The sequence below is a fragment of the Carassius carassius genome, chromosome 50 (assembly GCF_963082965.1).
Source record: "Carassius carassius chromosome 50, fCarCar2.1, whole genome shotgun sequence".
In the NCBI taxonomy this organism is placed as follows: Eukaryota; Metazoa; Chordata; class Actinopteri; order Cypriniformes; family Cyprinidae; genus Carassius; species Carassius carassius.
In genome coordinates, this window is record NC_081804.1 from 2,293,180 (window position 1) to 2,319,148 (window position 25,969).

General features: G+C 37.4%; 1 protein-coding gene across 1 annotated transcript; it reads left to right on the plus strand.

Annotated features, from left to right (window-relative positions):
• Positions 1-3,522: 3,522 nt before the first annotated feature.
• On the plus strand, positions 3,523-15,729 carry LOC132133288 (N-acylneuraminate cytidylyltransferase B-like). The gene is made up of 5 exons (XM_059546091.1): positions 3,523-3,695; positions 4,013-4,155; positions 11,197-11,352; positions 11,615-11,683; positions 15,656-15,729. The coding sequence occupies exons 1-5, from the start codon at positions 3,523-3,525 to the stop codon at positions 15,727-15,729; spliced, it is 615 nt and encodes a 204-aa protein (XP_059402074.1).
• The last annotated feature ends 10,240 nt before the right edge of the window (positions 15,730-25,969 follow it).

Here is a 25,969-nt window from a genome sequence, read left to right on the forward strand (position 1 = left end):
TTGACTCTTTGTCTTTGTCAATGCGGAGAACGCCTTCATGAAACTTGATATTATTATTTAAAGTGTATGTAAGGTGGGTTTATTGTGTATTGCTGCAATGGAAAACATCTGATTTTGTTTTACACAAAATAAATGTGTGCGACAGCGTACATTAGAGATCTTCTAATTAACAAAGAAATACAGGTTGCTATATTTTCTTATCATGCTGCAGACTTGTGCACTCATATATAGAAACAGTCACCATACTGTGTCTCAGTTATCACCTGCAGAGAAAACAAATGTGGGAGAAACTGACATTTTTAAATCTTTCGAGTCAACTGAACCAACTGGTTAATAAAATTAATTCACTTTACACTTGAAACACTACACCACTGACACCAGCTGGTCAAAACTGTTTAAATACAATGAAAACATGCAAAGCAAACATATATATCACCTTACTCAAGCCAAATGTTTTAGTGTATTCTATCATTACATATAATCTACAAATCTACAAGAAATCTGATAGTTCTGATAAAACTTTTTGAAAAGGTACCGCCCAAGTGACAGCTTTTGTGCCTTTATCTATGCCTGTTAGAAGATAAGAAAACTGATAAAACATTGGAATCATCTTATGAGCAGCCTGAGGAAGTCACTAACATCACACGCTCTGTTTAAAATGGGCCTTCGCTTGAGCCAGAATGGTGCTTCGGTTTTGGGGCTTTTTTTGGTTTGCCCTCGCACTTGCCCAACATCACAGTAAACTACTTTAAACTATTTCCCTTACACGCTGGCATCACTGATGTTTCCTATACATAGTTGTTTACTTTATGGCTTTCTTACACTGCCCCAGACGAGAGCCAATAATGATTTTGTCTGAGCAATAAATAAAATATAAAGATTAAATAACTATAAAATAAATAAAAAATGCTCCAAACTTTTTTCTAAATTAACATTATTTAAAAACCTAACCAAAATATAATCACTTTTCCATTAAGATATCCCTAAATTCTGATTGGTTGATTGGATTGTTTTCCAGCATCAACAAGGATGTTGATCCAGGAACATGTTGTACTTGGTGAAGTCACGCTATCCCTCCTACAATACACACATATACTGGTGTGCATTAGAGCCTTTAATTATCATTCTGTGTTAAAACACCACACACAAAATCGAGCAGCTGATACATCCAGGAGAAAATAAACTTGCTTTCCCCACGACTTTTATTGAATACAGTTTAAATACTGAATCACTACATTATGTTTTCCAGCAACGAGAGGATAAAATTGCGTTTTTTAAGTAAACTCAATCTAAAAAGAGAAACACACATACAAGCATACACACAACACCTCTCTCTCTCTCTCTCTTTCTCAAATTGGCAGTATTTGAGAAAAGGGTTTAGTGATTTCTAATTGTTGGGGGGACTAGCCCCCATCAATGTCTACGATTGTTATCGCCCTGATCAGACATGAAAATATGTTTTGGTACCCTCCTGCAGTATATAATGATATGACGTTACCAAATATTAATTACATGAGTAACATGACCGTTAATATGAACTCACGATTGAGTGTAGCATAAAACAAATGATTACTTTTTGTTAAAATCTTTATTAATGCCAAAAAAGCTTATATTAATGTGTCTTTTTGCCGAAATCATTCATAACCTTTTGTTTGAAGTGTGGTCCCAAAAAATCTTTGTTTGAAGGACTGTCTGGCCCTTGCTCTACCCCTACCCCTCCAATCAAAAGAGAATCGAGACACCCCTATCCTTTCATGTGAAGGGGAATTGGCAATGGGCCTAAATCTGTAGCCCTAAGGAAATTCACATACTTCTTAAAAGCCCCTGATTCTCTTGTTTTGGCAGCTGATACATTGCTTTCATAGGTCTGGGGGCACAGAAATTAAATGTTCGGTGGACAGACTGCTCTAAATAAGTTTTCTCTAAATAAATTGCTCGCTGCTATCTAAAGAGCTGATTGGCTTCTCAACAGAAGGTTTTGGAGAGGGAGAGGGAATGGACAGCAAACACTTGTGTTAATAGAGTCCGAAGGATAACAAAAAAACGGATAATTCCTGAAGTTATCTGAAGATGGCCTCTGACCAATCCAAAAGATTGTCTTTTCCATCTGCAACAGCACAGATCTCAAACCCTTCCTTTAATTGAAGAGATCAAACACATCAGCTCTGGTCTGTCTTTGAACCGCCTCTTTTATTTAATGAACAGCCTAAACTTGTAAATTAAAACTCTCTGGGTTTTGAGATTATGATTTGAAGGGGAAAATAATATTTTTCCTAAAACCTGTTATTATACAATGGACAAAAATTTAGCAAAAATCTATGATGAGATGAATCATTGAACATTTCTATTAATATCTGTGCATGCATCTGTTAGGGGAATTTGTTGATGTTTTAAACATGCCAGCCAAAAATTCTATTTCATGTAAAATTAAATAATCATGTTACATTGCTGCTCTCTTGTGGTGAGTGTAATATACTGTAAATCATAATATCTAATATCAAACACTCTTTCCTTCTTTTGTTTAATAGACAGATACAGTCGCTGGGACAATGTCCTTTCAAAAGTTATACCTTATTTGCCCCTAATGGATGCATCTTAGTAGCTTTTTTGGTGGTATTTGTACTAAAGGTGTTGATATTTATACATATACATATACAAGGTACAATTAATTTCTAAGCCCTCTAAATTATCAAAATTTATTTCATCTGATTGATAGTTTATACTTTTTTATAGGCCTACGAGTTTATACCCATTTATTGTAATTCCAGAAGTATTCTTGTAAAGAAAATGTAAGGATAACATCAGTAATATTTCAAGATGAACACTTACTGGACTGAAGCAACTTCGTTTACAATAGTATTTTTATATTACTGTATTTGATTCACTGTTATTGCATTATTGGGTGTTTTGTTATATTTAATATTTTTTTTTTCCTCCTCAAAGCAAGTTAAATTCAGTTGTTGCTTCTGTCTGCTTCTTAATCTCACGCATCATATTTCCTTAACAGAGTAAAGCATCTTAAATAATACTTTATTTATTAAATGTTTCATACGTTACACAACCCTTAGACGCCACGCGATTAGGGAGAAGTATAATGAGCCATAAAAGCCTGACGCGTCAAATTCGACACAAAATATAAAACACATATTCAAGCTTTTTAAAATATTTTTACATTTCTTATCAGAGTTCAAGAATTTCCATTTCTATTATACGCCAGAATTATTTAATTATCGTAAAGTTTTCGCTAAGAAAACAGAAAACACTTAGCTACAGGTTTGTTCTTCCTCCTCCTATTCAGAGTTTTTTTTTCTCTCGCGTTATCTGGATAGTATTTAGCTTCTGGACATCTATCAAGAGCTGCATGTTCACTCTCAGTGACTGTTGTCATTCAGCACACGTTGTCATTGCGTTTCTCGGATTTAAATGTTTGTCAAATTAATAATCGAATCAATTAAGTAAATTATTCTCATAGAGGAGTGTCCAGTCCGTATAAAGAGCAGTGTTTGTATTATTTCCGCGGCGATGGAGAGCAACATGATCTGTGACCCGTCCTCCCGACAGCCTCACCGGGCGGCTCTGATTCTGGCCCGCGGTGGCAGTAAAGGAATCCCCCTGAAGAACATCAAGAATCTGGCCGGTGTTCCTCTCATCGCGTGGGTTCTGAGAGCTGCCTTGGATTCAGAAGTCGTTGACAGGCAACTTTTTGTTTTATTATAATGGCTATAATATGAGTTTGTTTGACTTTTGTGTATGAGAAGACTAAAGTGAAATGTTAATGAAAGGACAAGAACTTACTTATTCTAAAAAAAATCTGATGTAGTAGGCTATTTTAAAATAAGATTTTAAAAGACCTTTACTCTTATTTTGTCGTTGTGTACGTAAAATACATAGAACAAAAGGTGGTTAAGAAGAAAGAAAGAAAGAAAGAAAGAAAGAACGAAAGAAAGAAAGAAAGAAAAAGAAAGAAAAAGAAAGAAAAAGAAAGTCAAATCAGTGATGTTATGTCTGGCAGCGTGTGGGTTTCCACGGATCATGATGAGATCGAGCGCGTCGCAAGAGTCTGGGGCGCAAAAGTTCATCGGCGCAGTCCTGAAGTTTCCAAAGATTCGTCCAGCTCACTGGAGACCATCAAGGAGTTCATCCGACTGAGACCCGGTGAGACACACCTCGAGTCGTTTTTATGCCTCTCAAACCTAAAAATTTGATTCACATTACAAACCATGAAGATTTTTTTTTTCTTTGTTCTGCTATAATTTTCCAGCGGAAGTGTGTATGAATTTATGGAGTTTTACTAAAAAAAAAAAAAAAAAAATAAAAAATAAAATATATATATATATATATATATATATATATATATATATATATATATATATATATATATATATATATATATATATACATATATATATATATATATATCAAATTATTTAAGCTAGGCATCAACATTCACAAAACGCTGTCCGCTGTTATTTTTAACAGAAAAGAATGCAGCGAGCTCATATTCATGACTATATAAGTTGGAAACAGAAGGTTTCCGATAGTACATGAAGATAACAGAGAAGCTCTCTCGGTCAGCATAGTCGGTACCCCCGGTAACACACGTCACTCTCACAATCATGGGCGTAGGTTTGGGGGGGGGGACGCTAGGTAGTCCCTATCCGTAGTAAGATGACAAATTTGTTCCCACCAATATCTAGCAAGCTTTTTTTTCCCCTTTGAACAGCTATTTGGATCTTTGAACAGCTATTTGGATCGATTTTAACGGCCAGGACGACGACAGTACAAGAAACGCCATAATTTGATTGGCGGCGGGGTATCTGACAGGCTACAGGCGGGCGGGTGGTGTGTGTGTGTGTGTGTGTGCAGTAACGTGCGGTGAAATCTTGTCATGGGTAGGCTGTGACCTATCAATGTGTGGAATATATGTTCATATATTCATTCAGTTAATTTAGCAACCCAAGTTCATTTTAGGCATCATCAGATCGCTGCCTGCATTCAGCAAAGTCAGTCATGTGAGGCTAATGCACAATCAAATATAATAATCAAATTAATGGACACATCTATCTCATGACTTATACAACAAACAAATGTTTTGTACGGGACACAGAGAAGGAGGCGGCGCTGCAGCCTAGTCACTCCATCAAAATGCGCAAACGCGCACAGACAGCCACGGCGCACACACACACACACACACAGGGGCGTAGCACCAAATTTTGGGCCCTGGGTACAAACCATCTTGCTAGGCCCCCAATACCATAGTGATACCAATGGGTAAGGTATTGCATTTTTATCATAAAAACACTTAAAATGTAAACAAAATAGGCCACACTCTGATTAATATATTTTTGTTTTATTGTCGAAAGTACTACTTACTGAGATGACAAAAGGTCTAGCAGGTCCAAACCTGGACTAAATCAAATATACTGTAAAGCAGTTCTGAAAATGACCATACCAAATGAGAAAAACTTTGGTCTGAAACACAAACTAAATAATGTCAGTTTTTACTAAATGCCCATTGACGGGTCTTTGCATGCGCAAATTTGCTGATCAGGTCTTTAAAGTCCAGTTTTTTGCTAGCATTTGAACAATAGTTTTCCTGTGCTTATCAGTAAGAGTTGTTGGCCATAATCCTGGGTCCTCTGACAATCCCTCTCCAGTATCCCTAAGTCTCTCATTCTCTTCTCTTTCCTCTTCAGCTCTGTCCTCCTGCTCCTGACTACCTTCATCACATTCTTCACTTTCCCTCTGATCACTTATATGAATATCAACCTCATCTTCTATTTCTGCCTCTGCTACAAGAGGAAATAAGCAAAATGGGTACATTGTTATTGTACACATTTAAACTTTAAACTGTAAACTTTAAACTGTAATTAGTAATTACACTTTAAAGTTTAAATGTGTACAATAACAATGTACTAATTTTGCTTATTTCCTCTTAACACTTAATTACTAATTACTAAGTGTTAAAAAGCTGAGTGGGGAGAACTGCAGCAGAAGAGGAGACAAGCGTTTAGGCAGCTGCCTGGAGTGGCAGTGTGTTGAGCTCCGTCTGCTTCTCACTCCCTGTTATTTACGTAAGGGATAATGTATAACGTTAGATTACATTATCCTCCGCTTCGTGTCGGGGTCCTGTTCAGCCTGTCGGGGTTGTTATTCGCTATAACGACCGCCTCTCTATACATTATCCCGCTTATTACATGGCTACCCACAAAATAAATAAATAATTTGCCACGAATTATTGATTTAAAAAGGAGTTTATTGATTTAAAAACGATTGTATTGCTTCCGCCAAAGAAAATAGTCCGTTCCGCGTCCATAGCAACGCGCTGTTTTTCATGGCAACGGTCTGTTATACTTCGCAGCGGTCTGTTATCAAGAAATAACAGACCGCATTCTACATTGGAATTCAGCCAAGCCATGTAATAATCAGAAACATTGTTTGCTCGCTATGAAGGGTGTGATACTATAAAGTATTGGTATATTATTCATAAATGCAAACATAAATGTATGCTATTCTACCGGGAGTAGATATTTATGTTAAAACAATGTCAATGCTTGATGATGCATTTGGAGCTCACCTCTCTTTTCAAAAAAAATTGTGAGCAACTGATTGCCCTCATTTGCCCTTCTCTCTTTATTCTGCTTCTCTTTTCGTTTTTGAGCCCCTGATTTTCCTTTCTTAAGGAGAGACATGACTCTTCACGGCTCACTCCAGCTCCTGTCTCATCAACTGATTCAAATTCAATCACCGCGGGTCCGCAGCAGAAGCACCTGACCTGCGGGTCGTACCATTTGCATTGATTCGAGAGGGGTGTGGGGCCCTGCACAGCATGAAAATGACTTTTTTATACCAAACCAGCGCCTAACTACAAGTTTAGTTTTGCACAGGAACTTTTTTAGTTGTACATAAATGCTATACAAATGTTAGTGCATGTATATGTATGTATAGAAAACTGACTTCTAAGGGCCCCCCCCCTGCCTCGGGCCCTGGGTACTCGGTACCCTTTACCCCCCCAGTCCGACGCCCCTGCACACACACACACACTTTTGATCTGGTGACGGCGCACCAGGCTACAATCAGAAAACATTGCGTCAGCAGTACAGCTTTAAAGTACAAAAACAGCTTATTCGCTCCTACAAACTGCTAGGCGCACATACCGACACGCAGATGCTAGTATACGGGAAGCGCGCGGATTGAGTCAGAGCGAGTAGATCACGTGACATGAAGCAAGCTCGGTCTCTGCCTCAATGTTGATAATTCAAGACAGCATGAGAACTGACTGCGCATGCGCAAATCTACATAAACTACGTTCTATGGACCAAAGAGGCACCGCTCACCTCTGCCTCAATGGCCATGGCTTTTGAATTTCCTGCATGAAACAACGGTTTTTAGGAGCAAACAATGGCAAAATGAGTATATTATGTGTATTCCTGAAATTTTTTGTTACAAAAAATAATATTTGGAATAAAATTAATGCAATTAATAATGTGGTGAATTAATAAAGCTCTTGGAATTAATAAATGTAATGTCAACATTTCCTTTGGTGAGGCACTGCCTACCCTGCCTACCCTGACCGCACGTCCCTGTGTGTGTGTGTGTATGTGTTTGTACGCGCATGTTTACGACGCCGACGGTAAGTTACCAGGGCTGTCTCTCTGCCACATACAAAGGCCAGAGTAAAAACATTTTGATATTTTTGTTGACCCTTTTTGTACTTTGTAGATGCCACCCAAGAAGAAGAAAGGGGGCATAAGAAGCTTTTTCATAAAGCAGAGTCAGAGTGTAAGTAGGCAAAATAACTAGCTAGCCACACAAATAAACTAGCAGTAGTGACTGACCAGGCTTTCAAATGCAGATTTTACAGTGGAAAATAGTACTGGTTTTCCGTGTAGACGTTGGAAATTCAAATGCAAAAGGTATTGCGATTCCATTTGAGTTTTGGCAGTTTACATGCACAGTGCAGAGAGAGTGAAAAGGCAAATGTCGTAATTAATATTGCTATTTAAATATGACAGCCTCATAGCTCGTAAGATATGGGAAACGCATTGCAAACGGACTTTGCATTTCCATTTTAAATTTGGCAGACATTATGCGTTTGCTTAAACGAAAATGAAAACGGTAATGCGCGATTTGCATTTGCGTTTGGATTATGTCACATTTTATGCGTCCACAAATTGAAAACGCAATTGCAAATACAATTTGCAATTCCTTTTGAATAAAGTCCGCAATATCATTCCATACATATTAGTAGCGAGTGTACTGGAGGGTAAATTGTGTTTTGTGTATAATAGAAAAAGGTTATTATTTTTATTTTTTTTTATTTAGATTTGTTTCCTTGTGGCAGAGTATTTTTTGTTAGTGTAAATACTAATGTACATAATAATTTATGTGAATAAAACGTTTGACTGTTCAGCATTACATAGTCTCAGGTTTTTATTTATATTTTTTGAGAGTGCATTTTTGAGATTATACAGTTATACTAGCTCTTTAGGGACAGTATACAGGATGGTATATCGGGGTCAGGATACAATATAATGAGATGAAGTATTCACTTCTGTTTTGTGATATCCTGGGGGGTATGGGGGTGTCCCCACCAAATCTGAAACCAAACCTACGCCCATGCTCACAATATATGCTTTATATATTTGCTTTAAAGATCTATTGCTTATTCCACTCAGAAATATTCACACAATCATGCAGCACGTATCAGAAAATCTGCGCTCCGGCGCGGTAAGCGCTCACACTCACTGATCTATATCTCTTCCAACCGAGACATGCAGGCACTGCTAAACGCAAGCCTCACACTAGTCAAACAAACCAGGCTTTGGGCATCAAACGCGCTCCGGCACGGTTAAAATTGCCTATAGTGTGAGCACGCCCTAATTATTCTCCCGCATCCCGGACACACTCGAGTCTCTACACGCCCATCAAATGTTGTCCCGCGCCGCACTCTGCTGCGATATGTCTCGCGATCGTGCAAGTCTCTGATAGGAAGGTGTCTGTTATAATGTTATGATCGGGGACTCTGAGCATAACTTGTTTTTCTATAACGAAATATAAAATGTATTTTTTATAAAAACGTTATAAATGTCCTGGTAGTGACAAATAGCTATATATACAGGTCCTTCTAAAAAAATTTGCATATTGTGATAAAGTTAATTATTTTCCATAATGTAATCATAAAAATTAAACTTTCATATATTTTAGATTCATTGCACACCAACTGAAATATTTCAGGTCTTTTTTTTGTTTTAATACTGATGATTTTGGCATACAGCTCATGAAAACCCAAAATTCCTATCTCAAAAAATTAGCATATTTCATCCAACCAATAAAAGAAAAGTGTTTTTAATACAAAAAAGTCAACCTTCAAATAGTTATGTTCAGTTATGCACTCAATACTTGGTCGGGAATCCTTTTGCAGAAATGACTGCTTCAATGCGGCGTGGCATGGAGGCAATCAGCCTGTGGCACTGCTGAGGTGTTATGGAGGCCCAGGATGCTTCGATAGGGGCCTTAAGCTCATCCAGAGTGTTGGGTCTTGCGTCTCTCAACTTTCTCTTCACAATATCCCACAGATTCTCTATGGGGTTCAGGTCAGGAGAGTTGGCAGGCCAATTGAGCACATTAATACTATGGTCAGTAAACCATTTACCAGTGGTTTTGGCACTGTGAGCAGATGCCAGGTCGTGCTGAAAAATGAAATCTTCATCTCCATAAAGCTTTTCAGCAGATGGAAGCATGAAGTGCTCCAAAATCTCCTGATAGCTAGCTGCATGGACCCTGCCCTTGATAAAACACAGTGGACCAACACCAGCAGCTGACATGGCACCCCAGACCATCACTGACTGTGGGTACTTGACACTGGACTTCAGGCATTTTGGCATTTCCTTCTCCCCAGTCTTCCTCCAGACTCTGGCACCTTGATTTCTGAATGACATGCAAAATTTGCTTTCATCCGAAAAAAGTACTTTGGACCACTGAGCAACAGTCCAGTGCTGCTTCTCTGTAGCCCATTTCCTGCACGCGCCTGTGCACGGTGGCTCTGGATGTTTCTACTCCAGACTCAGTCCACTGCTTCCCCAGGTCCCCCAAGGTCTGGAATCGGTCCTTCTCCACAATCTTCCTCAGGGTCCGGTCACTTCTTCTCGTTGTGCAGCGTTTTTTGCCACACTTTTCCTTCCCACAGACTTCCCACTGAGGTGCCTTGATACAGCACTCTGGGAACAGCCTGTTCATTCAGAAATTTCTTTCTGTGTCTTACCCTCTCGCTTGAGGGTGTCAATGATGGCCTTCTGGACAGCAGTCAGGTCGGCAGTCTTACCCATGATTGCGGTTTTGAGTAATGAACCAGGCTGGGAGTTTTTAAAAGCCTCAGGAATCTTTTGCAGGTGTTTAGAGTTAATTAGTTGATTCAGATGATTAGGTTAATAGCTTGTTTAGAGAACCTTTTCATGATATGCTAATTTTTAGAGACAGGCATTTTGGGTTTCATGAGCTGTATGCCAAAATCATCAGTATTAAAACAATAAAAGACCTGAAATATTTCAGTTGGTGTGCAATGAATCTAAAATATATGAAAGTAAAATTTTTATCATAACATTATGGAAAATGATGAACTTTATCACAATATGCTAATTTTTTGAGAAGGACCTGTATATATATATATATATATATATATATATATATATTTTTTTTTTTTTTTTTCATTACATTAATGTTATGAGATACAACTGCTGCTATGTAAAAAGAACACTGCTGGATGTGTTTGCAATCCAAATGTTATTGCACTTTTGTTCATATAGCAGTAGGCCCACTTTTAAATGGAAAAAAGTGCACAATACACTACTTCTGAATGCATTATTATGTTTTGTACATAACAAAGCGATTAATTGTGGTTAATCGCAGACAAAAATTCGATTAACCACAATTACAAAAAGTAATCGTTGCCCAGCACTAGTATATATATATTCACAAAAGTTATTACAGCGTATGTTGAGATGTTTTTGTAAGTAAATAGTATAAATATGTGTAACTTAAAGAGAAAGAACAAGAATATAAAGCAATTACAAATGTATCTTTTTTTTAATTCTCTTCATCATTTTAAAATAGTAACATGTGAGTCAATTACAGTAAGGGCTCAGAAAGGTCTACATTTTTAATGTCTTGGCTCTTTATGATCTGGTGGTGTTTTAGAGGTGGACATCGTCTGTCATATTCAGGCCACGTCTCCATGCCTCCACCCTCATCACATCAGAGAAGCCCTGCAGATGATCACTGAACAGGGCTGTGACTATGTGTTTTCGGTGGTTCGTAGACACCAGTTTCGCTGGGAGGAGGTGGATAAGAAAGGTACCACGAAAACATCTCAAAATGTGTTTATTTTGTTACTTGGTCACTTAATGGTCAATTTCACTTGATGTTTATGACACACAATCTTTCACTTAGAAGTATATCATAAAATCAAAAGTAGGTCACTTTAATATATCATATCTTGAATCTTTATGGCTCCCAACCCTGTTGCTATGTAATGTTTAGGAACAGTCATTATATTAACAGGAACTACATTTGAAGGTACACACGTCTTTCACTGATGTCTCTTCATTTTAATTAGATGGTAAGAATCCGACATCTCCGAACCTTGACGTGACGTGCAGGCCTCGACGACAAGATTGGCCTGGATGTGTGTGTGTGTGTGTGTGTGTGTGTGTGTGCGTGTGCGTGTGTGTGTTCGTTCACTGCTGTGTTTGTGCACTTTTATATGCAAAGCACAAATTCTGAGAATGGATACACCATACTTGGCTGTGTGTCATGTCACTTTCTCTTTTTACTTAAAAACGTTACAAATGTTACATATATTATGTAATAAATTAATAAAGTAGTCTGACTGAGTGCCCCAAAAAGCCCTATGTCCCCTTATATCTGGTACACCACGTATATGACATTTACAGTTATTGTATTTGTTTATTTATTTATTTTTCTGGGGCTTATGCAAACCAACACATAAATTGATCCAAATAATAAAAAATACATGAATAAAATCAATAATAAAATAATTTTATACAATTGCTTGTCCCTTGATTTTAATATTGTTGCTATCAAAGTCAAAAACATTGAAAATACAAAAAAATTGAGTCAATTAAAAAATTAAGAGAAAATCCAAAAAAGTCAAAGGTACAAGACTGTGTACATATTTTCATTTTGAGCGCAGGAACTACTCATCCCATAAACCACCGCGCCTCATTGAATTCGACTGAAGCCACAACCGCGAACGAGCCTTTTGAGCGACTTCCAAATCTGATGATGGCCGCTTGCGCGAACTTTTTCCTCCAGTGAATTTTATTTTATATAGTGAATGTAGTGAATTTACAATCGTGTAAATAAATAGTGTTTTATATAGGTATTGATTTTTATATTTATCATCGTGTATTTTATATATTGTGTGCGTGTGTGGAAGTTGTTAACAATAACGTCAGCAACATGGTGCAGTGCTGTGCTTTGTACCTGACTGCAATCACCGCTCAGTCGTCAACACATGTCGCTGCCATTACACAAATGTTCAGTAAATGCACAAAAAGGTATGCCTAGGCTAAATATTGTTTTGACAGTGGCATTATAAAATGCTTGGTATGACTCATACCATATGAAGGCTACAGTAGCCTAGCTAAGTTACCAACCTCCCTGCAAAACTCTCATGGCAGCCAAGGAGATCATGATTGCACTGATAAGTCTACCGTGCAAAAACGCAACACTGGTTTTTATTTTATTTTTTTTATTAATGATCTTCAGTCTTCACGGACCTTCGCGGGGTTTAACCAGACGGTTAAGCTCCACCAATCAGATGCATCACTGTGGGATTGTTCAGGATTGTGGGTAATGAAGTACTTAGCCAAGACATCGCGAATAAAAGGCATTTACATCAAAACAATGTTAGTTCCCCATGATCCTTTTGCATTTATATGAGCATATACACTGAAAAAAAAAACCTGTTGGATTAACATAAAAAAAATATGTACATCGGTTGCACATAATAAAGTTAGGTTTACGCAACATGATTTATACATGTTAAAGCTATATAATTTGTGCTTGTTAAACGAACATGATTTTTATATGTTCAAGATACATAATTTGTGCTTGTTAAATAAACATGATTTATATATGTTCAAGATACATAATTTGTGCTTGTTAAATAAACATGATTTATATATGTTCAAGATACATAATTTGGGCTTGTTAAATAAACATGATTTATATATGTTCAAGATACATAATTTGGGCATGTTAAATAAACATGATTTATATATGTTCAAGATACATAATTTGGGCATGTTAAATAAACATGATTTTCATATTTTTCCATTCATATATAAATAAAACTAACCTGATTAGGTTTTAGAATACTATAAGCTGACTTTAATCTATAAATGTATTTTTTACATCCACTAGTTTTAAGTACATTAACAACATTACTGTACAGCTTAAAAGCAGTAAGACAAGCAAACACGTTTCTTAAATCAAATCGCTGTATTCTTTTTTAAAGTTAAATTTTTTTACACTAAGTGCTATTAGAACATTTTTGAAGTTAAAAATAGCTTAGATTCCATGAACAAATGTCAATGAACAATGACAGCACATCAGTACTCATTTAATTTACTCATAACTTTAAGTCAAAGACAAGGCACTGTCAAACACGTTGTGTAAAAGTTTAACAGTAATGACCATTCCTACAGTAAACTGCAACAAAACAAACATAAAGACAAATACACCGTCAAACAGGTGTAGAGGAAAAGTATCAGTATCAAGTAGTCAAAAACATACCTTGACATTTTTGTTTTCAATTTTAAAATCATAAGTCAAATTGATGCATTTCTTTGAACAGTACAACTCATTTTTATGTATGTCCTACAGAAGTGAACAGTATCAAGTAGTCTAAAACATAACATTTTTGTTTTCAATTTTAAAATCATATGAGATGTCAAATTGATGCATTTCTTTGAACAGTACAACTCATTTTTATGTATGTCCTACAGAAGTGAACAGTATCAAGTAGTCAAAAGCATACCTTGACTCCTATCAGAGTGTCCTTTTAACCAATAGACCATGGAAACAGCTCACTCATAGAGTCTGTTTCTGAGAACTTGTGCTTTCTTAGATAGAGTGGAGCCATCCAGCTCCATGACTATCTTCTGCAGTACCTCAAATGTACTTTTCATTTCAGGTGGGTAGTTCAGATTCAAGGCATACATAAGGCCAAAAAGCATTGCTGTAGCTAATGCAAAGTTGTCTAAGCCTTGTAAGATGTTCTGGCCTTCCAGGACAATCCCGATGTCGTCTGATCTGTCACGCAATTTGAGAATGTATATTCCCACTGTGGTCTCCTCTGTTGATTTTTGGAAGTCTTCGTCACCATCCTGCAGAATGCACAGACAAAATAAGATTCGACAGAACACCGGGCACTGCTCTAGTAACATTCAAACAAATGCAATTTCAATAATTTAATAATGTAGATATCATGAAAAATTTGAACTTGTACATAACCATACAAGACCAAGAAAGACAGATGACTGATTACAGATTACTGATAGACCTCAGTTCTAGGATTGTGGATGGTAGTCCTACAAGTTTAGATCCAAGATATCCAATTGTGCAGTGGTCAGCAACCTTACCGCAGGCAGATGGATAATCACAGAATGGTTTGTTGGATCTGTCCTTTCTGAAACTTTATTAGTATCTTTTGCACCTAACTTAATAAAACATGCTATTTGACGATGTGGAATAATTCTCAAAATATACGTCCATATGCAATAGGGGTGTCGAAATTAATTGTTTCTACGATGCATCGCGATGCATCGCGATGCAGACAAGGACGATTTGGTATCAGTTCAGTAACAGACCATAACCAATAATAATGTACCGACGTGCTTTGTCGCGGTAGCATACAATAGCAGAGGGAGTTGAGACGCGAGTAATTAAAGCAACAATGTGTAATAGTTTAAGTTGATTTTTTTTTGCCAAAAAAACTTTGTTCTTCCAAAATTGTTCTCATTAATGTGTAATCACTTCAAACAACTAATTAAGTATTCTCGTAAACGTATAAGTTGCCATTTAAAATACATACGAGTGAATCGTTCGAATGGCCAAAGAGGGACATACCTCGAAATTCAACCTTTGTGTGCATCTCTAATGGTAACGTAATACACTGATGAATGAGCACTGTTTTTAAACGAAAATTTATTTTAAAACAACATTTATTTGACCAAATTTAATTTCCTAATGGCATAAACAGGCTTTACACCCTTGAAACTTAAACTGCAATGTACCTGTCTATGTCACTGCAACTTCCTGAACAGGTGAACACACACAAATCACTTTGTGAAGTAAAATTGAAAATTGAGGATGCAATTGAACTAACCTTGTGTGTATTTGACCGTATTAGCACAATAAAGACTCGAAAGATAACTTAGTCAAGTATCCAGGCGCTATTAGACAGGCTTTTAGTGCGTGAGCTTCACACGTTAGAACAGTGCATCAGTGCGCAAATTAAATGTTTAACTGACAAGGCATTAAAGCACATGCAAATTATGAACTTTTGTGAACTGCAGTGTCCCGTTCCTCTGCGTTAACATTTAATGTGAATATACGTTGTGTTGTTCAGTATGTTGGGACAGAGGCGCCAGCATGCACGACACTACGATATTTCTTCAGAAGCAGATTGTGGAGACATTTTAATCATCCACGATCAAAAATTGTCATATTGCACACCCCTAGTTCAGCTTGACATTAAATCTTGTAGGCTCTTTAATAAGCCAGAGTATCCTAATTGGGGCTTAGACTTCGAACTTCGTTATTCGAATATAATTCGAATATTTAAAAAAATTATGATATTTGAACGAATATTAGGCAGCCTTTAATATTCAAACCTTTTATGGGCATTATTTTATGTAAATGTGTTTGCTTGTAAACGTTGTTTTCGATTCAGATTGCGAGGCTTTTTCACGCATGGTGAAGTTGTGAATCGCGAGCTCATTAGCAAGGCTATTATTGGCCATCTGGGCTCCAGTAGGTGACGTGAAGCCTTGTTTATACTTTCGCCTAGATCTGCAGACTGCGGCGCGCACCTCCACAAACAGACGAGACATTAGCGCCTATTTTGTATATATATATATATATATATATATATATATATATATAAACAAACAATGGTCGCGCACCAGCGCCTACGACAATCGCGTCTGACGAGGAGTTCGAAATCTACTCTTGGTAATTGCTGTCAGATCGCTGAACAATGTGTCAGTAATGGCCTCTATGGTAATGGCTGGCTGGTAGAATATGTGAGGGAAACAATCTGTTAATGGGCCATAATGGCTGGTGGGATGTGCTTGTTTTGAGGTCTACCGAATAGGACATAACTTTATTTATTTTGTCTTTTCAGTAGCCTACTTAGCCTGACTGGCTTATTTTATTTATTTTTGATAAGAATAGTGGATAAAACCTGTCGAAAGCATACTGTTTGTGTTTAATCCAGGGTCTGATTTTTTATCAAAATAAATAAAAAAAACAGTCGTGACTGTGTTAGAAGGCATTTTAATGGTCAAAATATTATTAATAAATATTCAAATATATTCGGATATTCGTTTTAATATACAAACGAACTTCGAATATGATTTTTGGGCAAAAGTCAAAGCCCTAATCATAATATGGATAGTGTTCTCCATAAGGCCTGTTTTTAAAGGCCTATTAAATTGTAAAAATATTTGTAGTGCTTTTTTATTTGATTCTCAATTAAAACCACAATCTATAGCATTACTGTAAATAAAATGTAGTATTACTTGTTTGAGGAAAAAAAAAAACAGAGCATTGACATTCAACAGAGCACTTAAGTATAACTTATTAATCCTGATCGGAACATCCCTACTTGCAATGGTTAATAAAAGTAATAACGTGTTATCTGTGGTATATTTTCACAGCAAATTCAGTCATTTTAAACCGTGAAAAAAAAATCCTGTGAAAGGGACTGATCAATTATCTAACTAGCAGGTTGATTAATGAGCTTTTTTTTTTTTTTAAGATAAATTGAACTTACCACATACTCTTTCACTAAATTGTCTGGGTCCTCGTTGAGGTATACGCAGAGCCCCTTGATAATACACTCTCGGCCTATATCGACATCATCATCCTGGCCATGGGTGACAAGCAGAGCAGAGGTTTTTTTAATACATTTTTACCCCCACTGATCTATATAAATGACTGGATTGCTCATGGAATCCTAAACTCAAAAAAAGCACGAGGTTAAGCCACCCGAAGTGTTCGAGTGGCCATATTGCTATTCCCAACTGACTTAATATGCTTTTACGTACAACCTAGTCTTACAACTGGGTGTGCATCCAGATGGTGCAACCAGCCCCAGTTCTCTATTATATATCAGTGTTTTCCCCAATAAAATGTGTATACACAAACCAAATCCTGACATACTTGAGCCATGGGTTCCATGATGGTCTGCAATCTTCTTCCCATCTGCCCTCGTCGCTTTTGAAAGACTTTTAGAAGTTTGTCAGACAGCAAATCGATTTGTGACAAAAATCTGGACTGTAGGGATATGGTGGTAATACGCTTAAATTCAGCATTTATCTGAAAAGAGAATAAATAAATAAATGCATTTCAAAATACAGTTGAAACGCAATTTGTAAAGCTATACACTGAAAAAGGGTTAAAAACTATTAGCATTAACAGTTTTCATTAAAGACATACCTCGCTTACATCAAAAAGAGCTGGCCATCTTGCCCTGAAGTCTTGGATCATGGGTGTGTCACGAACCACCTCAAATCTTCTACATGAAAATGTCTTGTCCATTTTTATCCCAATCACCTTCCTGTTGTTGGTTTTCTTCACATCTGAAAGAAGCGCCACTCTCAGATTCTCAAGGCTCTCATCAGATTCTCCGGTGGGATGAGGGGGGCAGTAGTTAACTTCCGATCGCCGTGGTCTTTTGATGGCAGAAGCAGCACTTGTTTTGCCCTCTGGCTTATGCTTAACAGAGTTTACAACTACCTCAGGGCATCCCAGTTTCCTCAAGTGAGTGCGGTAAATTGCAAGTTTATTCTTTAAGCTAGCTTTCCAACCAGCATATCCTGTCAGGGAGCCTTTTTCGGTTAAACAAGGATGTTTCGAGGTGAGGGCCTCCCCAACGGCGTTAAACTCTTTATCAGTGACATAAACTTTATATTTCACAATTTCTTGAACCAGGCCTTCAAGAATGTTCGACTTCAGTTTAGGATCGGGAATAAGAAATGTACCCTTCTCTTTGTATGCTGCATTGCCTCGCTCAAGTTTCAGCTCTGCATCAAAGGACAACTGAGGGACACGGAAGACAGTGGGCCAAAATTGTCTAGAACTGGATGTCTCTAACTCTGTTGTGGAGAGTGTGTCAGTTTCAAGGCACATACTAGACATGGATAAGGATTCATCCAAAGAGGGATGGCAGAAAGCAGTCTCTGAAGTTGAAGGGATATCAGCACACTGTGGAGCTGAGGCCTCTGTCATGGGAATAATTCTGATTGTTCCTCTGTCCTGAACTTCATCAATTGAAATGAGGTTCATGAACTCGTTTCCAAATAGTGCATCCATAAACTGAAGCCTAAAGTTAGTTTTAACGCCACATTGTCTTTGTACCTCGGTAACAAGTTCACTGAGAGAACCTGGAAGTCCATTTTGAAAGTTCATTCTTTGACTGCTGTTGTCTCCAAGGATCACTTTAAGAATGGCTGGGGCCGTCATTGTCTGTCTCAATCTGTGAAGATGGAAAAAGATTTAGGTTTTAAATTTTTTTTTTTTGCATATATATATATATTTATCACAGTGCATGTGTCGTCACTTCCAATGGCGAATAGTAGGGTAAACGGACTTCTGGTCTAGTCTGTAGCAATGGTGGCGAGCACAGCGAGGAATTGTTGTGTTCCTAAATGTTGTAATAGTTCTACAAAACAGCCATATCTCAGTTTGCATTCTTTTCCGACTGATGAAAAAGCGAAGAAAATGTGGATTCATGCTATTCGGCGGGATGAAGGCAAACGTTTTGCAGTTTTAAAAGGGAGTACGTATGCGGGCAACACTTCACAAAATCTGACTACTCGTCAACAGCCAATCGTAAGTCGGATTCTGTGAAGTGTTGCCCGCAACCGAAAACAAACTATTACAACATTTAGGAATGCAACAACAATTCCTCACTGTACTCGCTGCCATTGCTAAATTGCGACTAGACCGTAAATCGGTTTACGCTACTATTCGCCGTTGGAAGTGACGACGCACACTGTGATAAAGGCCTATTAATTTGTTGATCTTCATTTTTTCTTCTAATGTTAACATGTATGTAGAGATAGCAGGTTTGTCAATTCAAATAACTAAGCTATATAGAACGGGAAATCAAACAGTAATAATTTTAGGACTGCAACTAATGATTATTTTCATTATCAATTAAACTGATTATTATTTTACCAATTTGTTGTTTACTACCAAAGAGGTCAAATATTGTGGGGGAAAACCCCTATATCTTTTTTTTTCTTTCTTAAAACCATTAAAACAATACCATTTACATCCAAACAGATGACTAGTTGTAGCTCTACATCATTTCAAATTCAACCTGAAAATTTACATTGGTGCCTGAAAAAGACAAAAAACATGGCCCACATGGAAGTTAGTAAATTAAAGTTAAATTGATTTGTTACACAATAACTCCTAAATTCAATATGCAACAACAAATATACTGAGAATATAAAGTGGCATGCTCATACAAGTCTAGCAAGTCAATGACAGACTAAGACAGAGCCCTTGAAATTAGTTGTCAGCATGCACACTATGACTTTGTATCTCTTCAAGGCCAAACTTAACCAACATATTGCATGCATATACCAAAAATACATGAAAACAAATTAATTGCCACTAGGTTAATTAACCAACCTTTTAAGAGGATATGCCTTTTCAAGGTCACCATACGGTCTGATCCCACCATGTAATCGGCCAATGGATAGGTGTCAGTGAGTTCACTGAGTGCCAAAAGCTTGACTTCTCTTGAAGGCGACAGGTTCAGTTCAAAGGCTCTATAGTGTTCATTGTACCACCCCAACAGCACTTTCACGATGAAGAACAAGTTCTCATTGATGATACACATCTGAATAATTTCAGCAAATTCCGCTAAGCCACTTGCTGATCCATGAGCAACTATCATACCTTTGCTGTAGGTTATGCCACAAATTTTTGCATTCTTTGCAAGATGCACTTCACATGTATTAGGGCATTTAGACTTAATAGCCAAAGCCACTTCATCTTTCAGCACATCAACTGGGACTGTGGACACATTAGGTACATCTAGGCTAGATTTACCATAGGATGGTGAGTTGATGTGGAAAGCGATCATCAGCTGATGTTTTGAAGCCAAAGTCAAAGGTATATTCTTGAAGCAACTGGTGTGTTTCACAATCTTCTTAAAGAAACCATGCTTGGCTTCGAATCGCATTGTCCAGACAGCCGTTAGAGGGCCAAAATACCTTAACATCTGAGGGTAGTGTTCAAGATAGTGGTGTTTTGGTAGAAGTCTCACATCAGGGAACAGCTCTAAGTACCTCTGTCGGTGTTCCACTATTTTACTTTCAAGGTATGAGATGGATTCATCGTTATGCACAGGAGCAACTACTAGCTCAACAATATCTTTTAAATCCATCAATACAAGCCATGCTGGTTCATTTTCTGGCACACAATGTCCAATCAGAAATGGGAGCAACCTCAGCAAGCTCCAATTTTCATGGGCATTGCCTCCAATAGTCTTCCGACCTGAGAAACTCTTTGGTACAACATGTGGCTTATTTGTTTTGTCTGACCATTTATAGGGGAATGACAATATAGCTTTATTTAGGTCATCAAGTGTAAAAAAATTCTTTGATATCAGTAACGCCAAGCAGTAAGCAAGTTCAACCGGCACAACACCCTCAAATATGTCGTGAGCAATGTCAGGGGGAAAACCAGAGACAACATGAAAATGAGTCAGATTTTTGGTAAAAACACACTCTCGTTTAACTCCAAAACACTGTTTGCTGTTCTCATAAGCAATTTAACATGGTCTGAGTGGACCTCTTGAGTTCTCGGGCTAAAAAACCCAGATGCAACACAGTGAAACCTAATATCACAACTTTTTGCTGTGCAAAACCGACATACGTAATCACCAGAAAAACTCTCAGTAAAGCCAGCAATACTGTGCGCTCCTAAGTTATCAGCCACAACACTATGCACTGTACCTTTAAGAGATGCACCTAATAAAGGGACATACACACCGTGAAAGTTTTCGAAGAGGTTCGAAAACTTTGTCATAACCAAATGTTTTTACATCATCACTTTTGCAAAGCACAGCTAGATAAATAGATGATAAAGATGAGTGAGATCCTGGTGGAAGGTTTGCTAATATCCAATATACACCACAAAGTTTGTGTTTTTTCCTAGAGGTGCCTAGCGGATTGCAAGTCTCGAAATCATCCACATACAGACAAAGTGATATTCGTAACTCATCAGCATTCAAGAAGCAGTTATTTTTAAAATGCCAACCATCTTTAGGGGACGAGTATTCAAAAGATGGATCAAAATTAATGTCTTCCTTCCCTCTATGATTTTCAATTACCTTGTCAAGAATGATTTTTCTATTTAAAATTTGCTGTAATGATTTTAACACTGGGACATACTGAAAGGATCGTTTCTTTTTATGATCAAGTATGTAGGTAATTGGTTCCACAACACTAAATTTTTCTTTGTAATATTGTTTGCGTTGATATGAAGTAGCAAGAGGGCCTCCTTTTTCAATTGCTTTTGGAACAGGGTTAGATGCACAAATTGCAGTAGTAATTTCTTCAACTACAGAATCTGCAACTTGGATGTTGTTGCGCTTTAAGATATCAGTTACAAAACTTCTAGATACTGGGACTGATGCAGAGCTTATTAAGTGGTAAACTTCCTGTAAGAATTCATCAATAGCTGTGCCTGGCACATGAACCAAATATTCCAACTTCAGTAAGGCTGCTGCAAACTGCTGCTCAATTGCACCTGAGAATGCCTTGTCCTCATTCCAGTTAACGGATGTACCAGATGAGTCCTCCTCAATACAGTCCTCATCTAGACCATCAGGAAGGGAATGATCTACTGACAGAGATGCTACTGTAGTTGTTTTCACTATACCTGGTTTAAAATCAGCTAGGGTGTGAGGTGTATGTCTGCGACTCTTGTGAGCTTTAAAAGTTCCATAAATACAGGTCTGAAAACTACAACCAGAAAACATACAACTAACATTTACATTTTTCTTCAGATGCGAGTTGATATGGACAAAGTACTCCCTTTCATTTGCTAGGTTATTGCATGAACATAAGTGGCAGCTGAATATAGACAAATCTTTTAGTGTCTGACTTTCTTGTGTAGAATGCACTCTACTTTGATGTACAATTAAAGCATTCCATGTCTTAAATGTGCATGGTCATTCTGAATACGTACATGGATAATGGCTTGTACGTCCAAAGTGTGGATGTTTGAGTTTATAATGGTTTAGTAATGCCAATCTACTTGGAACTGCTACTGAGCACCTTTTACACTGCCACATTCACTGGAGAGAGAGAGAGACAAAAAATAATAATAATCAATTTCAACATTTGCATAGAGAGTAGGGCTGGGTATTGACACAAATTTCAAAATTCGATTCACAAGCTTTCAATTCGATTCGATTCAATATCGATTATTTTGGACATCAGGTACAATACATGGCAACTTTTCTGCATTGGTGGCTGTCATAAAAACTTGCCATTTATTCAAACATGCATTAAATATTGAAGAACATAAATAATTATAATGAATATTTAATATGGTGCATATATTTAGCAAAATACTCCAAGTAAATTTTATCACTGGATATTGTTTTTCTGAGGTAAATGTGACGTTTCATGAAATTGTTTACAAGCTAATTTACTGACGTCTTTCCACGGTTGAAACACTGATTGAGCGATTCCATGTGACGTGATACGGATTTCGATAAGTTGTACTCTCTCTTTTAACACACTTTTCAGATGCTCATTAGGGCTGTCAAAATTGCTCAAAAATGACGTTCAAATATTCCCTCTAAAAAAAACCCCCACATATATTCGAACTATTTGAACATCTGGTTGCGCATTTTGTCAATGATGCGCATTACGTCAATAACAAGACAAATTAATACAAAGAGACATAACTACTTGCATAGGTAGTTTATTTAAGTTTAAACATATTTGACAACGTATTACCTACACAAAAACAATTAAATCAACTAATGACCAAGACCGCAGACCTCACTCTCGCTCACTCGCAGGCTCTTTCTCTCTCTCGCCCTCAACCTCTCTGCGCATAACGGTTTAAATGAACAACAACAATAAACAAATGTTGAGTGCTGATCAAGAGTTTTGTGCAATCAATTTAAGGTTGCGACTCTTGTCCCAAATATAGCAGGCTTCATTTAGTGATTGAAACAAATATTATTAACATTAATCAGGGCTCGACATAAGCAATGCCCGGGGCCAGTAAAAGAGTATGTCGGGCTAGTTGATTGGCCAGTGACTGGCCATCAGCAAAACAAACAGCAAACGTCATACACAGTGGTGCGAAGAGTGTCGATGATTATTTATAATGTGTTAAAATGTCAAAGAACTACGAGGCTGATACGGCCATGTACTGTATTTTTGCTATTCGCAGTCAGAGAGAGAGAGAGTGAGAGATCTCCACAGCGCGCACAACACGACAGCCCTAATAAGTGACGACGGAGGACTAAACATTCAAACGTAACCTGTTACACTTTAGATCTGTGATATTAGTCTGATTTTATTTTAGATTTCGGCTTCCAAACATTATAAAAAGAATATACTTGAGGTAAAACCATTAATAACTATAGCCACATTCTGTCTAGAGCAATTCCTTCCCTTCACAGCAGTACGCTGTCATTTCTCCCTAAAACTCAAACGTAACGTCGGAATCGGCACGATCGGTGATTGTTGTAAAATGCGGTCTAGCTATTGCTCCAAATTGCGGGATGCGTTTAATAATAAAAAGAGCTAAAAATGTGCGCAAGATATTCTTTTCCTGAAGCGGTGCGCGCTCTGAAACCTTGTTAAGACCACAACGAGACGAGCAAATGTACACAAAAATATGTCAAAATGACCAGCTTGGAGATTCACTTTAAAACAATTTATTTCTAAAATGGACGTAGTTATGGAAATAGTTGGGAGAAAATATTGTGCAGCAGCATCGGTCGCCTATTAGATCTGCACTCGGCCTTAAAGTGGAGGCAGTCTAAATAAACATGCTGTCGAATGCGCCATTACTGTGAATCAAACTACAAAAGGCAAAGAGAAAATCACTCTATATAGTCACTTTAATAAGCATTAATCTATCTTTGATAAACTATGCAGCGTTATTTTACATTTGATTACTTAACTAGAATTATTTTTAGACCATACCTGACCAAGTAATGTTAGCATTGTGTAGGCCTATATAACGTGTATATTTTGTTAATTGTTTATCTTTATATATATATATATATATATATATATATATATATATATATATATAAGAACCGATAAGAATACTGTTAAAGTACCGGATCAATAAGCAATATCGGTAAGAGTAGTAATACTGTTAAAACCTTAACGATACCCATCCCTAGTGTCATGTCACAGCTAGCAACCAAGCCACATTAGCTAGCTATGTATAACATGTATATGTTTATGTGTATGTATATTTCTTTCAGGGCCAGTAAAAATATAGAAGGGACCGGCTAAACTCTGATCTACTGGCCCCGGGGGGATTTTTTGTTATGCATTAATTTAAGTTTTAGAGTAGCCTATATAGAACCGACATTGAACGCTACGAGCGAGCTGTGCTGTGGTAAACATGGAACTTTTCCTTGACATAAATAATCAAACCAGTGGAAGCCTGCAGTGCATGAACCTGCTGTATCTAACCTACCTTACTCATGCGATGTCCCTCAAGCCTTGTTTATAACCTACTCGACGCGTCCGCATGAGCGCGAAAATGACGTCATTGCAGTGTGGCCGTTTGTTTTTGTGTGTGTGTAACAGCGCGCGCGCCTCCGCATCCGAAGATGCACAACTTTGAGCCGAATCTGCCCGAGCAGACGGATATTAGTAAATCTCATCACACCGGCACCCAGTTTGCACATCTAAATCAGTTGCTTATATTTACAAAATGAGCCTACAATAGCATTATAAGCCTTTTTAATTAACATATTAATAAAAACGTTCACGAAACTTAACGAAATGTTTAGTGAAATAAGAAAACATTTAACAGATTGTTATTAGCTGTACATGTTCTCATATCCATATATTTTGTTCTACTAATAATCTCAAGGTTTACTGGGTTTTACTTTTGCACGATTCTTTTCTAGTGTGATATTTGTGGATGTACTAAAATAAACATTGTCACGCGTGTTCTTACTTCTCACCGCACCGCTGATTCCTGGTGGTTTAGAGGACAATTACTTGAGTTGCCCCCTGTCGTTTCAAAGAATAGTACAATGGCGAGCGTGTCAATGCCTTGTCCGTTTGGGGAAATGCACGCGCAGTCAGCGGAGGCTCGGGCTGCGGTGCCAGGCGAAAATATAAACAAGGCTTCATGCAGCACGCCCACTCACAGCTGCGCCTCTGCTACCGCGGGCGTGTTTTTCCACATTCAAATATTAATTTTCACCTTTGAAATTCAGTTTTTTAAAACTATTCGAATATATATTCAAATTTAGAATATTCGTTGACAGTCCTAATGCTCATTCATGTTTATTTCGCGCTGTAACTGGTATTATTGAGGAAGAGAAGATCATGTGCTTCTCTTGAGCTGAGTGATCTCACGCCACAGCACCAAAACTGTATTTATGTTTTTGAATTTCGTAAGAAGACGGACGTATTTG

Excerpts from the sequence above, each read along its gene's own strand:
- LOC132133288 (XM_059546091.1), top strand. The coding sequence starts at position 3,523 with ATGGAGAGCAACATGATCTGTGACCCGTCCTCCCGACAGCCTCACCGG. Across the intron at positions 4,156-11,196 it reads GTTCATCCGACTGAGACCCG|AGGTGGACATCGTCTGTCAT; the intron begins GTGAGACACACC and ends GTGGTGTTTTAG. Across the intron at positions 11,353-11,614 it reads GGAGGAGGTGGATAAGAAAG|ATGGTAAGAATCCGACATCT; the intron begins GTACCACGAAAA and ends CATTTTAATTAG.